General features: G+C 43.0%; 1 protein-coding gene across 3 annotated transcripts; it reads right to left on the bottom strand.

Moving 5' to 3' along the window:
• Positions 1–3: 3 nt before the first annotated feature.
• DDX6 (DEAD-box helicase 6) lies at positions 4–17,813 on the bottom strand. 3 transcript variants are annotated; one of them, XM_050323082.1, is made up of 14 exons: positions 17,684–17,813; positions 15,269–15,726; positions 13,786–13,849; positions 13,221–13,325; positions 11,823–11,952; positions 11,212–11,358; positions 10,880–10,978; positions 10,221–10,339; positions 9,628–9,756; positions 9,184–9,300; positions 7,577–7,640; positions 6,579–6,680; positions 5,635–5,822; positions 4–4,272 (listed from the first exon to the last, which is right to left on the bottom strand). In XM_050323082.1, exons 2-13 carry the CDS (start codon positions 15,466–15,468, stop codon positions 5,647–5,649), a joined length of 1,452 nt encoding a protein of 483 aa, XP_050179039.1. In that variant the 5' UTR covers positions 15,469–15,726; positions 17,684–17,813; the 3' UTR covers positions 4–4,272; positions 5,635–5,646. The 3 variants fall into 3 exon arrangements, with proteins under 3 accessions (XP_050179039.1, XP_050179037.1, XP_050179038.1); XM_050323080.1 differs by having other exon boundaries at positions 5,643–5,822; XM_050323081.1 differs by lacking the exon at positions 17,684–17,813 and having other exon boundaries at positions 5,643–5,822; positions 15,269–17,082.
• Positions 17,814–19,388: the final 1,575 nt, after the last annotated feature.

Raw genomic sequence — 19,388 nt, 5'->3', positions numbered from 1 at the left:
ACAGGAGTTCCAGGGAGCTTTTATTGAGTTAAATCAACAAAATCGGATTTTACCATTCATCGTTTTTGCATTTGCATCTCATGAAGCTCTTCACAAGTCAGTGCTGCAACACAGATACAGCCAGAGAAAACACATCTCAACAAAATCTGAGCTCCACTGGAGAGTTTGCCAATTTAACAGAAAGCCAATTTTCCCCTCCCTCCCCCGACTGTTTTCAAGGACTAGACCATGTTGTTTGCTGGTTAACAGTAAGAATATCAACCCCTTGTCTAGGGACCAGTGGATTATGACACTCCACTCAAATCGCAAATAACTTCTTTTCTTGAAATAAAAGTTCCAGTTTCTTTCAATAAAGGGAATAGTGACTATTTTCCTTCTCCTGACACCCCTTCCCCAAAAGTATTGGTTAAAATACAGCAAGGCCGTATCTTAATAAACCCATCCCCCCCTTCCCTCCTTACCCTTCCCTTACTTGTCTACAGCAGAATTTAACAACGCTTCCACACAGAGGCATTTCAGCAACACAACGTTAAACTGAGCAAAACCTACAGCCTAATCTGCCAAAAACCTCCTTGTGAAGTTCAGATACATGCTCTTTGGTCCAGAGACCTGGCTTATTACAAAGATAAGCTGTGATTCCAAAGAGATGGACCAGAAGTTCACAACAACCAGGAAACTCCCACCAGGGACTACAGTTGCCCAACCTCTACCATGGCAGCTGTACTGCTAGAGATTCTGGGAACAAAATTCACTTTGTCTTTAGAAAGCAACGACCAGCTGGCCCCAGCAGAACTACAAAGTTCAGCACCAGGGCAAGAACCACCACAACGGCAGCTAAGGAGTCATGGCATGGCATCTCTGTAACCTCTCCTACAGAAACTGAGGCAAGACAGCCATCTGCTCAGGTTTGCATCCAGTCATTTGTAAAAAGAAACAGTGTTTGAAGCATTTTTAAATCCTTGGAGTAGACACCCTCCCCCCATCCCAAATGAAAATAAACAGAAGATCAGAATGAGATGATTTGATACCACCATATACACAACATGAATTCATGTTGAGCTTCCCTGTTCTTACCCACAAAAACAATCACAGAGGGCAAAGGAAAGATGCTCCCATCTCATTCCGGAAACTGAAACGTGTATTTGAGACCAACCCACCCCCCTCCCTTTGGGAAAAGACCTCCAGCAGCTGCGGTGCCCTCCAGCACACCCAGAGACCACCCTAGAAGTTCTCTCACTCAAGTGGCTGAAGGTTCCATTACTCTCTTCACAGCCACCTCACCCAGCTGTGAAACTCCATTTCACAGATTCATGGAGTGACACTTTTGACTTCTGAGTAAAACAGTGTAAAAGACATCAGGTTCTCATTCACATCAACTTTGTCAGAGGAAGTATTTGACCTAGGGTTCATCACCAAAGGCTCCAACTAATGCATGTGTAAAGGCTGGTACATGACCAGCAAGAACTGGAGCTCGCAAGGAATCTCGGGAAGCCAAGATTTATACACACTCCTTACTCTTGGATAGGGAACAAAACAACCAAGAAAACCCCAAAACAAAATAATAATAAAAACAACAAACAAAAAAAACCAAAACAAACAAACAAAAAAAACCACTAGGATTATCCTAGTCCTTTGGAGCATCTTTCCATTTGCAAGATCACATCTGTTTGAGATAGCCTACTAGCACCAAAAATAGGTTGCTTCCTTCTTGACAAGAAGCCACCTAAAGATGGTGCCCTGATAGTTTACGTTAAGTGCCAATCCTCAACGAGAGGCCAAGTTTAAAGTAATACTTTCAAAAGTTCTGTGCTTCAAGAGGGACCATCAACGCATGGCACCAGGCTAACCTACCACAAATCCAAGCAGAGCACACACACCTGACCTGACATCGCTATCCTGTTCTTGGTACATGTGCATGCCCTGGTAAGATACAAAACTTATTTACATTTGTCATGTCTTTGTTGCACTAAAATGATCCCTCTTCTGTCTGGAAAATCATAAGCTGGCTGCAGTACAAGAGCAAGATTTTACTTTTGGTCAAAGTTACCGCCCACAAACTCCCACCCCCCACCCCCAAAAAGCACCCCAAAATTGTTTACATTTAGTACCTGCCAGTCAGACGTAAGCTGTGTGGCTCACAGAGTGTCTGTGACCAAGTTCTTGAGTTTGTACTCTAGTGCAGCATTTGCTACAATTAAGGAGTCACTGCTGACAAAAGGAAGAAAAACATCCCAAACACAAAAACCTTTCCATCTTAAAAAGTTGTTGTCAGGAGGCACCTGGCTTGTTCTGTATGATCCTCAAGGAAACAGATGGCTGAAGTCTGCCTTGTTGTTCCAAACAATTTTACTCCAATTCAAAAAAAAAAGAAAAAGGATCAAAATGGGAGAAATTAAGACAATTAATTACTGCCTCAAAGGTAAGCAAACATGGTGAGTGCAGCATCTGTATATGCAATAAACAAATGAGCAAAAAGGACTGCATTCATCCAGGTGCCTCCTGACAGTGGTGGTGAACAGGCTAAAAGGGATTTTAAAAAGAGTAGTTTTTGATTTGTCTCACTCCTTTTGCCTGTAGATCAGGCCAAACATCAAGCATGTTGGGAGGGGCACAATTTAAAGCAACACCACTTGACCAGATAGCACTTTTCAGCAATATACAATGCAAAATGACAGACAGCAACTCATGCCAAACCAGAGGAGATGCCAAGCAGCTTCCTGCAGCTTCTGACATTAACGGGGGTTTGCCCTTACCTGCTTACACTTCTGCACAGAGGCTGCTCTGGGCAGAAAATAACACAGTGCTGCAGAAAGTGAGTCAATTCCATAAAGCTCCAGAACTGTCAGTTTGTGCATGTAAACTGGTTTTCTATGGTCTCTCAAACCCAAATCCACATTCTAAGCATCTATTGCTCAGCAATTCTGACACCCACTGGATTTCCCTCCCACCATGGTGGAAAACAGGTCATGGTCCCCTTCAGAGTTTGTCAAGCTCCTGAAGTTTCTAGGGGGGAAATCAAAGAGCATATCCAAAAAGGCTGAGCTATGGATTTGGAGACCTTGGAGCCCCCCAAGTGATGTCTTCCATACAGGTGGTACAGGACAGTGTTGCCAGCACCAAAGTACACGCACGCTGACAAGGGACACTTGTGGAGGCCTGCACTTCACAGAGGTCAGAGCACTTCTTGCTGTTTAGTGTTGCAGAAAACTGAGCCCCTCTCATCTTTAGCTGCTCCCATAATCAGTCTAATCCCTTTAACCCCAGCAACCTTCATCACAAAAGAAAAAGTTATATATGAACCCAAACAGAAAAAAAAATATTTACAAAGTTTGTACAATATACACATCTGATTTTCTATGGGACACACTGCACCAGAGGAAAGAGGGCCATGGCTCTGAAACAAGTCTACATATCAAATGCTGTAACTACTAATGGAGACTCTTATGGAAACCAGTCTTTAGTGTTCTGCTAGAGCACAGAGCTTTTCTTATGGCTCCTGCAAAGGATGACAGGCTACTCTTTCCTTCTGGAGCTATGATGCTGCACCTAATCAGCCCAGATTTTAAGTTGGTTTCATTTTAAATACAGATATTTACAGTTTGGGTGAACTGCAGATGCATATCAACTCCTCCAGTTAAAAAAAAAAGTTGAAGAAAAAAGTAGTATTACCAATACATTTCACCTCCCAGCCCTGGGCTTAAGTACTTGGGAAGGAGGAGAAGGGGAAGAGAGGGGAACTTTGACCTGAAACCAAAAACTGCTGTTGATTCCTTGGGCTGTGTTGGAAAGGTGATATTCTGAATGGTCTCATAGCATAAGGCACTTTGCACGAATAAGTAACAAGCTCTTTAGCTTAAAAAACAGATGAGTAATCAGGGAGAAGTTGAAATGCACTCAGTCGATGGTTGAAGAATTTGAAATAGCAGACAAGCTCGTGTTCATCAAGATTCTTCTCTTTTCAGGGTTTCTCTTCTTCCCTTGTTGCCCCTCCCACCCAAAGAAAACAAAATTTAAAACCAGCAGTTAGTGCAACTAATGTTCAATCAGCACACAGTGCAAACAAGTGGAAAAACAAAAAGACATTCCTCTTTTTATCTTCTTTCTTCCTTGCTGCCAAATTTAAAATAAAAAAAAAGGCCAAGCTCTTTAGTCTTCATAGTTTCGAAATGAAAAGACGAAGAAAAACCCACAAAGAGAAGGGTATCCCCAAAGAAACGATGTGTCACAGATCTGGATCATAGGGTTTCACCTTCTGGCATGTGTAATCAAAGCCTATTAAAAACAAACAAACAAAAAAAAACCAAACAACACCCACAGTTAAATCATTTCTATGTGAAACTAGAACATAAGAGATAATTCACACTGACTATGCACCAGCTCTGAAAAAGCAAAGGGCACGTTGAACAGCTCAACCTCAGCCTCAACTTTGCAGAAAGAGGTGCCGCTAATGCTCTACTGTACTTAGGAACACAATTACCTCCTAGTTTCATGCTTTTTAGGAAGCAGAAAACTGTTCTCTAGCAAGGTCAGCATATTCTCCTTAAAGAAGCCACCCAAGAGCCTGTTCCAAGTTCATCACTTGTTTTTGTTTGGTTTTTGTTTGTTTGTTTTTTTATTTTCATTTACTTATGAACTTGGAGGAGGCTCAACCAGCAAAACAGAGGCTTGCAAGTCAGCTTGCCATGACTGGCTAAGGCTGTCCTTGGATGATTTCAAAGAAGGGACCATAGCTCATTCTAATACTATCAAGCAGTCTGTTTCTACAGCCACTGTTTTTTTTATTGGTCGCCTGAGGCAAATTTCAGCAGCTTCACTTTCTAATTCATGATCTCTGAGAAGAATACACAAAAAAATTATTTCCAGCCCAAACTGTATGGTGGTGGATCTTGCACGACACAGCATCTTAACTAAGGTCAGATCAAACATCATCCTGCAGCTACTTTGCCTGACTGCAGTTCAGGGCAAGTGGTCTTCTTATAAAAGGACTCAGCAGCTTTTTCTCAGACAATGATCAGAAAGGGAGCACTTAGAAGTCTCCAACAGTGCAACCTCATTTTCTTTTAAAACTATGTAGACGACCTCGAGTGGCAGCAAAGATGTATTACAGCTTCGCTCCCTACTTTGTTCACTTGCAGGAGTTCTATGAACCAAAGGATACAAAAGAGGCAGCACCTTTCGCTGGAACCTGCTCCGTCTGACTGGTGAGGTGCTTAGCTCTTCTGTTGGTGCTCTGTTTTCACAGCTATCCATTTTCTCTCCTCACCTTTCTGAGGACCACTTTCCTCTCTGCCCCTCACCAATTTCTCATTTTAGCTAAGCAATACAGAAAGAATTCCTTAGGCTGCTAGTATCCCATCATGGCTTCTCCCAACAGCATTCCCCCCTCCCCTTTCTCTCATTTTTGGTCTCCTTAGCATATGGTCAGCATTTAAATTAAAACAATTAAAAAATACTCCTCCTCCCCTTCCAGTTTAGCATGTCCACAGAATTCCTTGCACTGACAGTCTATTTCAAACCCTTGTTTTCACATTCAGAGCCTTTTCATCACATCAGTTTTGCTCTTCCCCTGTGCTAATACCGACACATCAACTCTCCTTTCATCCCATACAGTGCTGGCATTCAGGAGGAACTTACAAACATACATGTTTACTGTTTCTCATCTTCTACAGGTTCACTGTGATATTCTGCCACATATAGGCTCTTGTCAATGTTGCTTGGTATGGGTTTAATTTCAGTTCCCAGCTGCTCCTCAATACTTTTCAGGTTGAATCGATCATCATAGGTGATCAAGTTGATGGCCAGGCCAAGATGACCAAAGCGACCTTGACAAAAAAACAAAACAAAACAAAAAAAAAAACACCACACACATCTGAACTGAACTGAGTAATAGAGGGTTGACAGAAAAAGTCTACAGACTGTGAAGTTAACATTGCTTTCTGATGGTAAAAACAAATCCAGCTGCAGGTCTCTACACATTTCACATCAGTTTTAGGTGAAGAGTTTCATACTGCTGTAGGAACAAGAAAACTCAGGAGGTTCAATATGCTCTGACCAAAGCTCCAAGTTAATTATCAGAGAAAAGTCTTCCACTCCTGCATTATGGACATCCAGCCCTTCTTCAGAGTTTTTGAGCAAGCCTGAACTACAAAGTTCAAGTATACTGAGTTCCTTTGTTCACTGCATTCCTTAAGGGTATATTTTGCTGATGGCCAGTCAGTAGAAACACACCTCAGAATACATGCAGAAGAAAGTACAGATCTCTATGCTTGAGACCCCCTGGAAGCTAAGTCTCCAGTATAGAATTTTCCCTGCAAACAGGGGCAGTAGTAAGCCTTCTGAGATGAAAGCAAAGTAAGCCTTTATTTTTCGTTTGTCAGTCAGGTCAGTTTCAAGAGAATGGGCCTTTATTTAGATAATATCCTCAGTGAGGATAACCATCTGAGGTGATACCCAAAAATAAATTTGTCAGAAAATAAGATAATTCTCAGATACAGTAATAAAAACCAAAAGTGAATTCAAGGCTAAGAAGCATCACAGTCATCAGCAAAGTTGCACCTAAAACACATCTTTCCTCTCACCTGATCTGCCAATGCGATGAAGGTAAGTCTCTGCCAGCTTTGGGAAATCAAAGTTTATCACCACATTCACAGCCTGGATATCAATACCTCGGGTAAACAGATCTGAAAGACAATCCAGGTCACGAAGAAAGTTAGTTTCAATGAGATGAAATCCTGACAGTATTTAGGATGCAAAGATAAACAGTGATTAACATTGTCTCACACTATTTTCCAGATATAAGCTTTCTTTGTATCAAAGACAGTTTACATACAATCTTGTTACAGCTTCTTGCTCTGTATCCATTACAAACATGAATAATATAAGAAAAACTATCAAAACCACCAGATCCGCACATTAAGCTAGTTTTTTCCACATTAGACTATTTCAGTGCAGGTCTTCTTAAACAAGCATCTTCTCACACAGGATTGTGAACTGCCAAAGTCACGACAAACTTGAGAACTGAACTATATTCCACTACCTCAACTACTTCTATTCCATTTCCAGCAATTTTTGTTAAGACAACTCAGACATAGCAGTGACTTGTTAAGATGACCCAGTGATAGCAGACACTGCCAGGTACTGCCCAAAGAGGCCATAAAAATAGAGAACTTGCATCATACACAGGCCATTCAAAACTACAAAAGTATTTAGAAAAAAATGAGCTATGACCACCTAAAGAATCAACAAAATTTATTCACATGATCCTAGTCAGAGTTCTACTGATATTTCATAAAGTTTATGGCCCAACAACTCAGGGAGCCCTTGCATGTGAAAATAAACAGAAAACACTATTGCACTGAGATGACTTGTTGGCAAAGGTACACCTTCACAATTTGTCACAAAAGACAAAATTCCATATGCCCAAAGGAGTGCTGCATCCTGCAACATGCAGGCTTAACAAAGACATCTACCAAAACACCTTGTTTTGGTTTATTACAAATAATTGGTCCGTTACACCTGGGACAACACGCTTTCTATCACATCTTTTAGAAAGAGGGAAACCTTGAGCAGCTCTTACCAGTGCAAACGAGATTGCGGCACAAGCCATTCCGGAAATCGTGGAATACACGATTGCGGTGCTCCTGGAAATACATACATATAAACAGAGAGGAAAAAAAAACAAAATCCACAAACCAACGAACCAGGTATATTCAAGTAACAAACACCAAACCTCAATCATGTGAATCTCCCAGTTCTGATTAGAAAACAGCTGAGTCGAAACAAGCTGCCAAGTTATGTATTTTTTTAGCACTCCTTCGACACGTATTCTAAAGAACTTAGTCAAGAGAGGGCCTTGATCCCACTTTTTGACAAAGGCACTTAACTGACTGCATTTTAAAGCCTCCTACAGTGGCATCAAAGCCATCTCAGAAAACCACCATCTAAAGTTACAATTACACAAAATCCACACCAAGGGAAGTTAAACTAGTATTTTGACTATTGCCTTTCCCCGGTCCCTTGCCAAATTTAAGAAATTTTATTCGTTCCCTAAAAAACTGAAGTCAGCAGTAACTTCCTTTTCTAGTATGCAGCACTTTTCACTACCGATGCAGAATTAAGTGTAGGACAAATCAATTTTCTGGGAAGACTCTCCTCACACAAAGAATAAGTATTATCACTGTTAAGAAGTAAAATTTAGAGAGAGAATGAACAAGCCAAAGCATTTGGCAAAAACACAGCTGCACTTGGCCACAAAGTTCATCTACCTAATCAAAAGCACACAAAAATCAGACTTCAAGGAACCTGCTTACATATCTCTCTGTTCTCAACACCAACACCACTTCTATTTCTGCTTAATTAATTACTGGTCTGGCCCAGCAAACACTGACATTACCTGTCAACTGCAAGAGCAGCAAGCTAGACTACAGTGAAAGTTTTCATTCGAACTTGTTTTAATTATAAAATGAAAAAAATGTTTCAAAATACTCCTGTTCTACATGCATCACTTCAATCTTCTGACATCTTTTATTACCATGTGAGGTATTGTGAGGACATGTGAGCTACCATGCAATTAAAAGAAACCTCTTCACCAGCAAAGTTGCAACAGCATTTTTCATCATCTACACCAAGGTCACAAGTGCCTGGTCCCCACACAACAGATGCAGCTTTCTCCAGGAGGTTCCATCAAAGCCACCTCCTTGACTTCTCGGATTCCCTTGCAGTCACAGTACAAGATTACTGTTTGCAAAGACACACATGGCACTTGGTGGGCTAAGTATTGGGTTTTTTGTCATTTGTTTGAAATCAGGCCTGTTTTCACCTGTGTCAGTTACACTGTGTGGCCTACCCTGGGTTCCCCATGCTGCCAAAACAAGGTGGTAGCAGCATTAAGAAAGAACTGTGCCTTCTGGCTGCAGTCTGTGCTCACACTGGACAAATTAACCTGACCTGAAGTACTCTTAAATATCAACTGCCCAGCTACACTGAACAATCTGGAAAGATGACTGGGACAGGACAACATGGCAGGGAGGCTGGCAGTAGGTACCTAAAAACAAACCTATAGCAAAGCAATACATGTTTCAGTTTACAAAGAACATGCAAAATTAAAGAAAGCGTAAGACTTAATTCAGCTACACAGTAAAATTGGGGTGGTGTGGAATAAACCACTGCAGACTTCATACTCACCTGTCTCATTTTAGCATGTATATAGAAGCAGGAATAGCCCAGCTGGGAGATCTTTTTGGCTAGCAATTCAACCCGTTGAGAGGAGTTGCAGAAAATGATCGACTGGTTAATCTGGAGCTGAACATATAAGTAGAGTGCTCAGTAAATGCAGCATTTTACTAACAAATGATCCCAGACATGTCTAACTTCCTTCCATAAAGAAAGCATGCCAGGTATGCTGCTAGTAATTTACATAGGAAGTATTTTTGTACAAAGGGAAAAAAATTAACAAAATTCTGTAACATAAAGGTGCAGGACAAAAAGAATGCATTTTTATCTTCAGCTACATAACACATTTTAACAAAGAAAATGTTTTGTTAAGCCACCCTTGAAACACTCAGTCTTATTCTTAATTGTGAAAGGAAAAAAGCTTCTGTATGTTCCTGACCCAGCCCTATTGCTTACCCTGGAAAAGAGCGTGTTGAGGCAGTGCACTTTCTGACGCTCAGTGACATAGGCATAGTACTGAGTAACTCCCTTCAAAGTCAGCTCCTCCATCAGATTAATCTCATAGGGTTTCTGCAAATGGGAATTCTGAAAAATAACGAGAATGACAGATTTACATGCAAAACGACGTAAATACTTCCCACCCTATGGCACATTTAAGTCCATGGCAAGGATGCACTACCTCGCCACTCACTCTTTGTGCCGTACTCTAACGGACAGGGTGGGTAAAACTTCACAAACGATTAGTCATAAAACCAAGGCGACTGAGCAGGCCCAACAAGAGCACCCTCTGGGAGCAAATGCACGCAGATGACACATAACCAATCCACAAAGTGGAAAACACCACCTTATGCGCAAGAACTGCATGCACGTAGCTTCCCATTAATGCTACTGCAGGTCAAAAACTCCTTTCAAACTCCTGTCCAAGACTTAGGTTGATTTAGATTAAACCTGTGAAGTTTAGAGGCACTAAAAAAACCCAAGCACTGACAGCTGTGTACCACTCACACAATGTCACCACCATCGCACCTATATGGTATGTCTGCACTCACCATGAACTTCTGTACACTCAAAGGGAAAGTGGCTGAGTAGAGCAAAATCTGTCTGTTTTTAGGTAGCGTGAGAATAATATCTTCCATTATTTGAACAAAATCTTGAGAGAGCAACTTATCTGCCTGTAACAACAGAAGTAATAAAGCATAAGTTAAAATAATAAGAAAAAAAAAATATTTCAGTCTCCTGGTAGCATCACATTTGGGGGAAGGAAAAACCAGTTACCAGGGTTCCTAGCAGAGTCATCCAAGAGCTTTCACAAAACTATATTTTCTCTCACTCAGCAGCCTGTATACTACTGGCTGTACATAAATCAATTTTATACACAATTATGTGGTAAGCACAGCTCACATTTATTATAAAAGGAAACCAAATGAAATGCATTTCTTAGCTTCAGAGTAGATTGTTACTCTAATCTTCAGCATCAGCAGAGAAGACAGGAAAGGTAACTCTTCCTAGGCTGTTTTATTAAGAGTCATGTGCAGAAAAATCCTCCTCCAAAATACTTTCTCAAAAATATTGGGAAATGGATAAGCTATAACCTTATAGTGTCTCTAAGCAAAGTTTGATTTGTGGCTGTGCATACAAAGGAGACTCACTGAAACATGTAATTGCTTTAACTTGGTGTTAAAGTCCCAGAACATTTAACATGAGCAACTTGCCTCATCCAATACTATCATCTGGACATGCTCAACTTTTGCTACTCCTTTCTTGATGAGATCGAGGATTCTCCCAGGGGTAGCTATCACCACATGCACTGTAAGGTTAGAAGAGCAAAAAAATAGTTAAGCCAACTAAAACAATGTTTCTGGCATTCATGGCCATGTTTCATATGAACAATTTGAAAGAATGACAACTGTATACCAACAGCAAACAAGACATATTGAAGTCTGTTCTGTAAAAGGCAAACAGTAATAAGCAGAAATTCCACCACCACACTGTAAAAGCCACAAATAAACAGCAACTGTAGTGGAGCAAAAGTGCTCTGACCTGTATCATCAAGTCTCATTATGTCATCTCGCAAATTGGTTCCTCCTGTTGTTGCCATCACTTTGGCACCTCCCATGTGTTTGCTGACTTGGATACAGATTTGACTGACCTGCAGGGCTAGTTCACGGGTGGGAACAATCACCATTGCTGAAAGTTAAAAACGTCAGTGTGAATTACTAGTAACACTCTGTATTCTAAATACTCATCCTCAGAGGAGACAAACTTCATGGTTTTGGAGTTCCCCTTTGGGTATCCTGAGCAGCCCAGGAACTGCTTACGACAAGGTAAATTCCAGTGCAAGGGTTCTCCCTTCCTTGATGCTCCCCTTGCTGAGTCCCCCAGCCAGCACACTTGCTTGTTACTTCACATCCACTTTCCAGGGGCAAGACAGTCCTAAGTCCAGAGGATGTCTCTTCCATTAAAGCTTTTGAAAGCAACTGTGGGACTTTTCAAATTCCACCTCCCCTCCACCACTCCCCATTAACTTTCTCTGAAAGTATAAGCAGATAACCCATGCTGCCCAGTTTCGTTAACTAGTTTTAGATTCAAGTCTTATGTAGTGACTGACACCATTACCTGGTTGCAGCTACATGAGATCCACCTCAACTGACCTTGTATATTGTCCTTCTTTAAGTCTAGCCGTTCAAGTAAAGGAATGAGGTAGGCTCCACTCTTGCCTGTTCCATTTTTCGCTCTAGCCAAGATATCCCTACCAGATAAAGCAATGGGGATGCTCTCCTCCTGAAATGCAAGGACAGACAGTGCGTGAGTGATCAATCACAAGCCATCTTCACTGAAGGGGATGACAAAATTAAACTCCCCTCACTAACAGTATCACATGAAATCTGATTTTTTCATGATCATGATTATTGTTATTACTACTATCCTGCAACTACAAGCATGGCAGACTCACAACAGAAAGAAGTTAAACGCATCAATAAAGAGTTCCCCAACATATACCACTTAGAAGTCCTTATATTGCCTGATCATAAGATTGGGTACCACAGGTGATGGTAAAGCCATACTGACACATTAGGAAAAAAGTGAAAAACTGGGGGAGGGGGGAAGTGAAGAGACAATGATAGTCACTAGCAAACTTCTCCTACGGAAAAAGATTCCCACCTATACCTTAACATCAGAACCAACGCAGCCCGTGTGATTCAAACCTGCATATTCTTGTGATATACTTCTCATAAAATCAGCACACTTTCCTTTTGAAACTTCAAACTTCAGCCATCCAAACCCAGGCCCCCTGTATTTTTAACTTTACTGTCTTTTAGAGCAACATTTAAAGAAATCTCAGCCTTTTGGAAAGGTGCATCGTGAGAACCTGTTTTAAAGCATATCAATCACCTAAACACCATAGCTTTCTCATGCCTTAAGGAGGTAAGGCAGCAGAGCTAAGCCAATGATAAACCTTCAAAGACCAATTCAAAGAGAGTTCGACTTCCCTCCTCCCCGTCCTGCGAAGTTTACACATCAACAATTCTTAACAGAACAAGCCTTAGGAGTAAAGGAAGATGGAGGGACAGAGAAGTAAACTTGCTAAGATATTAATCTCTCTCCCACAATCTCCATTATGCTTCTTCCAGATGCTTACAATAAAAAGAGCCAAGACTGTGATAAAGCCATGATTGTCTCTGTAAACTCTAAAGGTACGCAGCCTACGGTAACTCAGTTTTCTGGAAAATTTAGAGAACAGCTCTGTTCTCACTGGGACTACTTATGTGAAGGATGTTACTGAACAGAGAATTCACAAATTAACACCTTCAGCATGAAAACAAAAATCCAAGTTAACTTCTCCAAAGTGTAAGTCAGTCCCATCACTAAGCCGCCCATTGCATGACTTAGTGATTTAGTCTGGGGTGAGAAATTCTTGCCTTCCCCAAAGGAAGAACTTCCCACCAAGTTTCACTGTTCACAGCCCCAGTTTTCCCAAACCATGACATAAGTATTGGACATACAGGCAAAGTTAAACATGGCTTCTAAGCAGTTTGTTTGCAAACAACCTGAATAGGAGATGGTTTTTCCCAGCCCATTTCAAAAATTCCCATCAGCAACTCCCGTTTCAAACAGTAATCTTCAAACTCGTTTCCTTTTGTGGAGGTCACGTCCTGAATAATCAAAAAAAGCACATCCATAAGATTAGGTCATATAACCTGCAGCTGTTTTTGATTGGTCTGAGACTGCCTGTGCAGGAAGACCACAAATTACTACACAGGAGTTTCCACTACTCCATGTAACACCCTACAGCAGCAGAGGAAACATTTGCTTTCTCAGAGCCAAACACAGCTCTGTAAGTACAGTGACACCTTCCTATGTGCCTCACACAACACAAAAAACATCACTCCCTGTTGTAACACTAATATAAAGTAAGAAATCCACTGTAAACCCCATTTTGAAGTTTTCCAAGACAGGATCACTCCCAAGCAGTTGGAGAACAAATTAATTCTTCACTTAAAACAGCAGGAGCTGAACTACATTTTAACCTTTGCTCAGAACAACTATTTTGCCACTGAAACTTCTCCCATATCTTTTATTTAATATTTATTCCTACAATTCAACCATCCTTACCGAAGTTTTGATTCTCAAATCTTTTGGAGGGAGTTTTAAAGTCTTCTTCCAGTCATCACCAGGTCTATAGCAGAAAAAAAGCAACAATAAATTATAAAATAAGTCTGGATTAATATTTTGATTTTGTATTTTATTTTCTTAGATATAGTGATGAACATGTACTGTTTTGGCCTCCTCAAAGCTAAAAGCACCTACATATATGAGCTCAAGTCTTCTCTACGTTAAGCAGGATATAACAGGCAGGAAACTGTAAACAGAGAAAATAAGCAGTCCACCAAACACATCTGTGAAATATTTATCCAGTCATGATTCAAGTCCCACTTTTCAACTGATTCCCACTGAATCAATCCATTAGAATAGATTCAAAACTGAGTCCTGACTTAGTCACACAGCAGAAACTGGCTATATTAAATCCACCTGAGAGTATTTCACCACTTAAAAAGAAAAATTCTCTTGCCCAGGGAACATCCATTCTTAATCCCCAAGTAATGTGAGAAGACAAAAAACACTCCACTGGTTGATCAAAAGTCTTTTTCTCTCAGTGAGATTTAGACACCCATCCTCTCTTGAAAGGCACTGTACAGATGAGAGCAAGTCCTTCTCTTCCACACTCCCACGAAGTTATGAGTTTAATTCACCAGTTTCATCAGAGTAACCCACGTAATACATAAAAAAAGTGGAAGGAGGGGTCAAGTTAGGCAGAGTTTAAAAGCCTGAGTGTTCCATCACACACTCTCTTGAGGAAGCTGGTACTTCCTTTGCAAATAATTAACAAAATAAAAGTCAAAGCCGTTCAGGGGGAGCAGGAACTATGGGGGAAAGAGAAAAGCAACAGATTACCGTACTGTCCAAGTCTTTTGCATCTTTCAGAAATTCCAACCAGCACACGTTTTATTAGCACACTTCCAAAATCAGTTGGATGGGAGCAGGGTATCACAGTGGGACTGTATCCTCTCAGCTAAGACTTTGATGAATTAAAGCCAGAGCATTACATTGAGGAGAGCAGGCACTACTATTTCAGATCAATGACAAAAGATAACTGACTTTAGAGTATTTCTCACTGTGAGAAAGAACTGTAACAAACTGAAAAGTATACACAACTGGCCTGAGACCAGGTGGCATTTCCTCCTCTGTCTTTAATTTCAGTTCTGTTCCTTCCCACTCCCCAACTTCCCTCTTGCACCACTCGCAACAAGCAAAGGGCACAGGCACTCTGCTCAGTGGGCTGCTTCTGACACAGCAGTTCACACTTGGAAAAGCACAGCATCACATTCCATTTTCACAACGAACACACCACAATAATTACTGGACAGGAGCTCACACATGGAAATACAGCTTTTTTTCTATAACGTACATCACAGGACACTTCTACCTGCCTACATCGTAAAATAATAGCAGACAACATTTTCAAATGGGAATCCCAAAACTTTCCAATATGTGACTTCTAAACATTCCTTTTGTGGCAGCTGATACAATCACTTACTTAATAGCGGTGGTCATACTCTGTGCTTGCTGTTGAGTGCCATTATTGATTGTGTTGGCATTTTTCAGCTGGTTCATCTGCTGCTGAGTTTGTGTGCCTCCACCTCCTGGGCCCCCGCTGGGTTTTACGGGGCCTCTCAACTGCCCATTCTGACTGGATAGACCCATTATAACAGGGTTCTCTGTTCTGGCCGTGCTCATGGTTTTATCTTTAAAGATGTCTTTTTAGACTCAAAACTTTGAAAGTCAGTACAGAAACTGTAATAACAGTTTATTAGACTCTCCAAAACGAAGAGATAAATAAGTCTTGCTCAATATATGAGTCCTTTATTGCAATGCAGGCAAGCACCTGTAAGTCACTCAAAAGTAAAGCAGTAACTTGCTCTGATGCACTGTGGATCAACTTTTTTTTAAAAAAAGCCCTCTAACGACGTTATGTCAGAATTCACTTGCTTCAATCTGAAAGAGAAGCAGACAATAACAGTTAGTATGTGGGTTTTTTGGCCACACAAAATCACATCAGTCTACTTTTGTATTTTTAAGAGCCACTTCTTTCCAGGCAGCATGTAACAAGAACACTTGCTTGTCTATTTCCTCAGTGATAACTATCACGACATGCATCAAACTTTTTTCCCTTTCTATAAAGCTGTGTCTACCCTCTTCAGTCACCATAGAAAACCTCCTGAAGAGCCGTGCTTTCAGCAGCATTCCACAGAGGAGTACTACCTGCCCCCTCCCAGAAAGTAACCATGAATTTTATGAACTGCTTTGACAGCTTTTCAAGTTCCCCTACTTCTGAGATGCAGCAAAGCAGCCCTACAATGCTGAGCAATAACATTACGCACAAGTTTGTGACAGGAAGCAAAATGACAATATCAAGTGTATGTTCCAGTAAGAACTGACAAAACTCTTAAGTTAGTCTGATTGCCTTTTCAATTTGAAAGGGAAACAGAAATTACGTAAACCCAAACCAACAGCTTACCCTCCTCCAACTCAAAACATTAGCTCAACCCAGCTTACTCAGAGTTTTGAGTTGGGTATTGATTTAGGGCCTTTCAATGCAGCAACATGAATATCATCACACTGAACTAAGCCGGTGCCTCTGAGAGTCCAAGGTACTGAGCCTGAACTGAGGCAGTAACACGCATGTATACTGGGTATCCAGCTTCCTGCTTATGCGTTCCATGTGACCTTACCTTCCAGCAGTCATCAACAACTTCTGTTGTGCTCAAAAGGTAACATTTGGTACAAGACTTAATACTGACTGCGTATGTAACAGAAAGGTTGGCAAAACCATGGACAGACAACACAACGTCTGCCCCTTACAGAAAGCAAGCACAGACCAGAGCCGAAAGACTCCTTACTGTGGTATCACAGAGAAAAAACATTCCCAATACAAAATCTTTTCGAACAGAAAGTAGGCTTGCCTACGCTTTCTTATCACAAGGCATCTTTTATCTTGAGAAAACGCAAAGGAAAAACCAGCAGATTATTGTTTCCTAACCTCAGCGTTCACAACAAAATGTGCTTCCCCAGTGAATAAAAGCATTTCAAGATAATGAAAAAGGAATTCAGACTCTTCCCAGACTTCCCTGCTGTTTCCAAATGCGTCCACAGCACAACTTTAAAGTTCGCAGAACCAGGATTTTTTCCGCTAGTTATCTTTCATCTTTGACGAGAGATTTCTCCCGGCCATTAACTTCGTAAAAACCAGACGAGATGAGTCACGAAGGCAACCAGAGCCGCCAGCGTCCCGGGTACCAACGCCGAGGATATATTTTCTCCAATATTGCAGGAAATGAAACCTCTCAGCACCTCACCCTCCCCATCACTCCCTCCCCCGCCCGTAACTACCCTTTAGGAAGACAGAGATTATAAAGAACACTCAGCCTCACCGAAACCAACAAAACCCCAACAAGAGGCGCCACCACCTCGCAGACCGGCGGTCCAAAGGGAAAAGGGCCCCCGAAGCCCATCTGTGCTCCCCGGACGCGGGCAGGCGGCCAGGGAAGCCGCTCCGGACCTTCCTCTTCCCTCGGCCCGTCACAAAGGGAGCCCCCGCGGCGCCCGATGTGCGCGGTGAGGCCGGGCCGCACTGCGGAGCTGCGGGACCGAGCGGCGGGCCCGGCGCCGCCCGCGGATCGGAGCTGCGCCACACCGGCAGCTCCCGCCCGCCCAGAACAATAGAACGCCCGGCCCGGCCCGCCCCGTGCGGGACCCCGGCCCCGCCGCTCCCGCTGCTTCCCGGCCCGGCCCGGCCCGGCCCGGCCGCCCCCGTCCTGCCCGCGGCCCCGCCAGGCCCCGCTCAGGCCCAGCGCTCCCGCCGCAGGCCGCGAGGCCTGGCCCGCCGGTGCCGGCCTCTGCCGCCCCCCTCCCGAAGAGCCGCGCCCGCCGCGGCGCCCCGGCCCGTCCTCACCGCCACCAGCCGCTCTCCCCCTCGCCCAGGTATAAAATCCTCTCGCTGCCCCGGTGCCTTGTTATGGCGACTCGACGCTCCAAGATGGCGGCTTCCTCCTTCCTCCCGTGCGCCCTCCCCCTCCCGCCGGGTGGGGCCGCCCCACCCTGCACGCACCACGCACGGACGTCCGTACGTGTGTAGGGTCGGCGTGCGCCGCACGTCACGTGACAGCGGCGGCCCCGCCCGTCCGTCATGCTGGTACCTCAGCCAGCGTGGTCCCTCGGCCCTGTTTATGAAGAAAACGCCTGGAAACTTAGCGTGGCTTCGCTCTGTAGTCATTAAAACACAGCGAAAACAAATGTAGGAACAAAAGGCTGACCCTCAGCGGGCAGGAGCTGTAACCTCTGACCGCGGCAGGCCTGGGAATTGCCATTCCCTTTCAGACGGCTTTTCCTTAGACACAGATTTTGACAAACATAATGGTCACGTGATCTTAAAAACACTAGCCTAAAAATGCTGGTAATTCCAAAACTGCTTTGCCGACAAATTCTTGTTCAAATGTTTTCCGAAGCAGGCACAAAAAGACAGGGAAGGAAGTTCATTTACCTTGATATGGCTGTTTTTATCTCTTTCGTCACATCTACAGCCGTCTTGGGGTGGTGGTTTATCCACTCCCAGCAGCCAAAGGCACACCCGGGGCTGGTGGGGCCATGTCTGCCCTCAGCCTCACTGGAAGTCTGCAGGTCACATCAGGAGGACAAAGCCACGCTGTTCCCTCCTCTGACAGCCACAGCACAGTCATCTCCATCGGGCCTGCTGCCCCTTCTTCTGTAATAACTTCTGTAATATTATTAATATCTGCCCAGTTCATGGCAGATAAGATCAGCACAGCCTTGTCCTTGATTTCGTTTGTTTGCTTCCTTGCAGACTCTGCTCTGCTCTGAGGCTGCTACCCTGGACCGAGCTGCCCTTCCCCAGGGCACAGAGGTCAACCCTGATGTGAAGCTCCCTTGCCAACCTCTCTCCTACCTGATGCATCCCTCTTTCTTTTCAAAGCTTCTGTTCCAAGTATGGCAAGCAAAAAAGGAACCTGAAAAGACAGGCATTCACGTACCAGGGGAGCAGAAAACTGCACCTCACCTGTTTCTTGCTGTGCTACTCACTGGCCAAAGGGCGAAGCAGCCACAGCTGGGAAGCCCTTGACTGCTCCATTCCCATACATGGAGGCAGATGCTGGGCATGACTTTCATTCTCCTGCTGCTGCTTTGGCCCTGCTGTGTGGTGGCTGGCATCTCATCTCAGCTCCTTGCAGGGCTAAGCATCACATTTACCAATGAGTTGTGCAGGAAGTGGCATGTTCTGATCTTGAAAGAATAAGTAACAGAAATTATCAGATTAGGAAACATACCTGACATCTGCAGGCAGCACAGAGTTTTAGTTATGGTAACAGCAAATAAGACTAACAGAGAACATTAGAGTTGAGAAGACTCAGGAGCCAGAAACAATCTGGCTTTTCTCCAGCAGAGCTCAGAAAGTCAGGGTCAGTGGCCAACTGGCCAGTAGAAGTGCTTGTAAGTCACACGGTTACAAAGAACAGAGCAACTTCACACACAAGTACTGCATTTTGTCATCATCATGTAGAGCTGAATAATTTCCTATTATCAAGATACTGCATACAAGTTAAGGAAATTTTACATTCCTTATAAAACAAGAACAATTTTCC

This window comes from Myiozetetes cayanensis, unplaced genomic scaffold (genome assembly GCF_022539395.1).
Source record: "Myiozetetes cayanensis isolate MyiCay16 unplaced genomic scaffold, myiCay2020 scf29, whole genome shotgun sequence".
NCBI classification, from domain to species: Eukaryota; Metazoa; Chordata; class Aves; order Passeriformes; family Tyrannidae; genus Myiozetetes; species Myiozetetes cayanensis.
Note: the sequence above shows the minus strand (reverse complement) of the source record. Positions and strands in the feature narration are given on the sequence as shown.

Bases quoted from the DNA above. Each gene is read 5' to 3' on its own strand.
- DDX6 (XM_050323082.1), bottom strand. From the start codon at position 15,468: ATGAGCACGGCCAGAACAGAGAACCCTGTTATAATGGGTCTATCCAGT. The intron at 13,326-13,785 runs GTAAGGATGGTT...TTGATTATTCAG, and splicing joins ATTTGAGAATCAAAACTTCG to GACGTGACCTCCACAAAAGG. The intron at 5,823-6,578 runs GTGAGAGGAAAG...TTTTTTGTCAAG, and splicing joins TCATCGCATTGGCAGATCAG to GTCGCTTTGGTCATCTTGGC.